This window comes from Arachis ipaensis, chromosome B08, assembly GCF_000816755.2.
Source record: "Arachis ipaensis cultivar K30076 chromosome B08, Araip1.1, whole genome shotgun sequence".
NCBI lineage: Eukaryota > Viridiplantae > Streptophyta > Magnoliopsida > Fabales > Fabaceae > Arachis > Arachis ipaensis.
In genome coordinates this window covers 103014889-103019850 of record NC_029792.2, presented here as the reverse complement: position 1 = coordinate 103019850, position 4962 = coordinate 103014889, and the positions used below count along the sequence as shown (strand labels likewise).

General features: G+C 38.4%; 1 protein-coding gene across 1 annotated transcript; it reads left to right on the top strand.

The window, feature by feature from the left end:
• On the top strand, positions 2463 to 4715 carry LOC107611297. Its single transcript, XM_016313243.1, has 3 exons — positions 2463 to 2609; positions 2682 to 2810; positions 3759 to 4715. Exons 1-3 carry the CDS (start codon positions 2463 to 2465, stop codon positions 4713 to 4715), a joined length of 1233 nt encoding a protein of 410 aa, XP_016168729.1.

Below are 4962 nucleotides of genomic sequence, written 5' to 3'. Positions count from 1 at the left end.
GGAAATGACTGTCCAAAATGGGTGTTGAACGCCCAACTCACTCCCTTTCTTGCGTTCAACGCCCCAAAAGGACCAAGGTCAGCGTTGAACGCCCAAAACTGGCGTTCAACGCCACTAAGGGATCAAGAAAGAAGTGTGGACACCCCTTAGTGGGCGCTCAATGCCCACTCTTCCAAGTTAGACACCAGCTCAGCCCAAACACTCACTAAGTGGGCCCAGAAGTGGATTTTCGCACCTTTCTGCTTAGTTTATTTCATTTTTTTAATTTTTAATTATTAGATTAGTATATATAGGTGAAGATCACCCATTTTTAGGATCTTCAGCCTCTCAGAACGTATTTTGTATTTTCTCTGTAAATTATGTGCAGCTAAACCTTCGAGGTTAAGGATAGGAGCTTTGCTCATTCCCATGGATTAATATCATTACTCTTCTACTTTAATACATGTTTGATTTCATTCTATGATGTATTGTCGTTTTTCATCTCTATGAATCTGGGGTGGGACGAAAGTATGACCCCTTATTCTACATGAGTTCTTTACGAGTCCTGACCCGGATAGTATTGAGCTACAGCTTGAGAGTACATCACAGGTTCCAACAAGTTATTTGGGCTAATTGAGATACGTGACATGAAATCTCGTTAGTGATGCGTAATTGAGGTCCTTGTGGTGCTAAGGCTAGAATCATAGAGCTGCATTCTCCGATCCGGAAGATCCGACCTTATCTGTGGCATTTTGAGTATGATCAATAGAGATTGATTTGCGTGAGCTTCACCCTGTCTAGATTGAATGACCAGCATCCTGGTATTTGGTCTGGACCATGGAGATTAATGATCACGACCCATGGCTTAATCACTTACAGCCTTGCCATTGAATGAATAACTCATTGTTAAAGTAGTCAGTAAGAAGTATTAATCCAAAAGAACAAGCATCTCCGAGGTCTTAACTGATTCTTTATCATTGTTTTCATATCAATTCATTATTGCTTTCTTTATTATTCTATTTTATGTGCCTACAACAACAATCAACTTTTTCTTCGCCTGACTAGGATCTGCAGGATAACCACAGCTTGCTCAGTCTGGCAATCCTCGTGGAATTCGACCCTCACTCAGCTGAGGTATTACTTGGATGACCCGGTGCACTTGCCGGTTCAGTTGTGCGAGTTTCATTTTTGCGCACCAAGTTTTTGGCACCGTTGCCAGGGATTGTTCGAGATTGACAAGCCAACGGTTATCTTGCTCCTTAGATCAGGTACTTTTACTTATTTTTCTTTTTGTGTTTTTGTGTTGCTTTGTTTCTTTTTGAAAAAAACCATTTTCACAACTTTTTATCTTTAGTCAGCTTTTCTTGTGTCAAGTCTTAAGTTTGATGTCCCTTTGGTTTTCATTTCTTTTCTTGAGTTTTTGAAAATTGTTCTTGTTTTTCTTTCTTGGTGTTTGAAATTTTCTTTATATTTTTCTTTGTTTGATTTCAAAATTTTAAGTTTGGTGTCTTTTAGTGTTTGTCCCTTGCAATTTTTTGAAAATTAGTATCCTTGATTTCAAAATTTTTAAGTTTGGTGTCCATCTAGTGTTGTTCTTTTCTTTTTAATTTTTGATTTTTCAAAAATTTCTTTTATTTAAATTCAAAATTTTAAGTTTGGTGTCTTGATTTGTAATCTTGTTTTTCTTGTTTATCTTTTTTATCTTTAAAAATTCTTTATCTTATATTTTTCTTTAATTTCAAAATTTTGTTATCTTATCTTCCTTTTTAATTTCAAATTTTAAATTTTAGTATCTTGTTATTGACTTTTTCAATTTTTAAATTTCAAAATCTTTCTTTGACTTTCTCTTTTTAATTTCAAAATTTTTCAAAATCAAATATTTTATTTTAAATTTTTAAAAATCTTATCTTATCTTGTTTGATTTTCTCTTTCTAAATTTAAACTTTAAAATCTTTGATTGACTCTTTCTTTTAAAATTTCAAAAATTTTCAAAATCAAATCTTTTATTTTATTTTCAAATCTTGTTAGTTAGTTATTTGTTTTATCTTATTTTAATTTTAAAAGTTTGGTGTCTCTTTAATTCTTCTTTCTCTCTCCTCTTTTCAAAACCTTCTACCTCTTTCTCTCTCTTCTTCTTCGAAAATCTTCTTCTTCTTTCTCTCTCTTCTTTTTTCGAAAATTCTCACTTCTTTTTCTCTCTCTATTTTCGAAAACTTCTTTTTAAATAAAAGACACCTCCCTTTTCTTTTCTCTTTACCTAAGCCTCTAACAAGGAGTCCTCTATACTCTGACATAGAGACTTTTTTTTTCTCTTCTTGGTTTCTTTCTTCTTGTTTATGAGCAGGAATAAGGATAAAGAACCTCTCTTTGATCCAGATCCTGAACTTGAAAGGACTTTAAGAAGGCGTCTGCAACAAGCTCAAGCTAGCAGAGCCGTAAGGAATCTTACAGGAGCTCTAGAATAAGAAGCTAGAGATACAACAATGGCAGCTAACCTAGATAATGGGGGAGATGCAAGAAAGGTCTTAGGATCTTACACTGCACCCAACTCTGACTTCTATGGGCGCAGCATCTCCATTCCTACTATTGGGGCAAATAACTTCGAGTTGAAATCTCAACTGGTCACTCTGGTACAATAGAATTGTCAGTTTCATGGACTTCCACAGGAAGATCCTAACAAATTCATATCTGATTTTCTGCAGATATGTCACACTGTTAATACGAGTAAATCTAGAAGTCTACAAGTTTATACTTTTCCCTTTGCTGTAAGAGACAAAGCAAGGCTATGGCTGGATTCTCAGCCTAAGGAGAGCCTAGATACATGGGAGAAGGTGGTCAATGGATTCTTGACCAAATTCTTTCCACCTCAAAAGCTGAGCAAGCTTAGGGTGGAAGTACAAACCTTCAGACAAAAAGAGGGTTAATCCCTCTATGAAGCTTGGGAAAGATACAAGCAACTGATCAGGAGATGTCCTCCTGACATGATTTCAAATTGGACCATGCTAGACATCTTCTATGATGGTCTATCTGAGCCATCCAAGATGTCATTGGACCACTCTGCAGGTGGATCCCTCCCCTTCAAGAAGACGCCTGAAGAGGCGCAGGAGCTCATAGACATGGTTGCCAACAACCAGTATATGTACACTTCTGATAATTTTTTTTTATAAAAATAAAAATATTATTTGAAAAAATTATTTTTTAATAAAAATATTTATATATAAATATAATAAATTTAAAATATCTTATAATTTTATTAATAATAAAAAAATTATTTATATATGTAATTATGTATTAAAAGGTCCAGGCAGGCCTAACAAGCCAATAAGGCTAATTAGTGAGTCTTAACCTGGCCTATTAACGTATTAAGACTTTTTCAAGAGCCTGAGCTTGTGCCTATTTTATAACAGGCCAGGCCTGACTAGGCTAAACACAGGCCAGGCTGCAGACCCCTGGCAAGCCGTCTGGCCTTTTTCCACCCCTAGTCTCAGCAGATCAACATGATCTCTTAGCACTTGAGTGGGACGCAAAGCTCAGATGCTTATTATCCAGAAACAGCCATTTGAAATAGACGTTGGTGATAACGCCTGGACCATAATGGAGGAGGTGAACTACATAGGAAACTCCTCCAGAAACTCCAATAATAATCCCTATTCGAATACTTTCAATCATGGATGGAGGAACCCCCTCCCCCCCAATTTTGGGTGGAGAGATCAGCAGAAGCCTCGACAAGGCTTCAACAACAATCAGGGTGGAATGAACCAGAACAAGTTCAGTAACAGGCCATTCCAATCCTCTCTGACCTGGCCACCATTGTTTCTAACCTCTCCAAGACCACGCATAGTTTCATGGCAGAAACTAGGTCATCCATAAGAAATTTGGAGATACAAGTGGGACAGATGAGTAAAAAGATCCTAGAGATCCCCTCCAACACTTTTTCTAGCAACACGGGAGTCAATCCAAAAGAAGAATGCAAGGCCCTCACTGTAGAGGTTGTGACCGAACCCAAAGAGGAGCCTGCTGTTGAGGAACTCAAAGAGATCAAGGCTCATGAAGAGTTTGGGAACATTATCATGCACGCCCCTTTGCAGAGAGAGGAGCATGAAGAATATCCCTCTTCAGATGAGCAAGAGGAACCTAAGGAGGAGCAAATTGCTCGGTTCCTGGTAATCCTCAGGAAGCTAAAAGCCAATTCCTCTCATGCAGAGGGATTGGAGAAGGATATTCCTTCTATGGCGTGTTTGAAAGCCTCAAAGGGAGATGAGCCTGTGGTGCTGACCAAGGAGTGCAGTGCCTTAGTCCAAAAGAGGCTCCCTCAAAAGCTGCCTGATCCTAGAAGCTTCCTTATTCCCTGTGCTATAGGAACCATCAACTTTGAGAAGGCACTATGTGACCTTGGCTCAAGTATCAATCTCATACCTCTCTTTGTGATGAAAAAGCTGGGAATTCAAGAGGTGCAGCCTGCCATGATCTCATTAGAGATGGCAGAGAAGTCCCTAAAAAGGGCATATGACATGGTGAAAGATGTCCTTGTGAAATTTGAAGACCTTTACCTCCCTGCTGATTTCGTGATCCTAGATACTGGGGAGGACAGAGACAACTCTATCATCCTTGAAAGACCTTTCCTTGCCACTGCTAAGGCCTTGATAGATGTGGAAAAGGGAGAGCTAGTCTTGAGGTTGTGGGAAGATCATATCTTGTTTAAGATCCCCAACTCTCAGTCTCCCTCTGACAAATGAGGTACCATTGTGCAACACATAGTGTTTTAGCCTTCACTCTTAGTGCAGAGTTTTACAGAGCCCTCAGACACTAACTCTAAGTTTGGTGTTGGGGAACCATCATCAAGCACTGGGAAGAAACGTACTAAGAAAAAGGTACCTAAAGGCTGGAGGGATAAGAAGATCCCCACTGAAGGCCCCTCACCTGGCATGAGAGTTGTCTTCACTAAGAATCCAGTCATTCTACATACTGTGAACCAAATCCTAT

Bases quoted from the DNA above. Each gene is read 5' to 3' on its own strand.
- LOC107611297 (XM_016313243.1), top strand. From the start codon at position 2,463: ATGGCAGCTAACCTAGATAATGGGGGAGATGCAAGAAAGGTCTTAGGA. The intron at 2,610-2,681 runs GTACAATAGAAT...GATTTTCTGCAG, and splicing joins AATCTCAACTGGTCACTCTG to ATATGTCACACTGTTAATAC. The intron at 2,811-3,758 runs GTGGTCAATGGA...GTTCAGTAACAG, and splicing joins GCCTAGATACATGGGAGAAG to GCCATTCCAATCCTCTCTGA.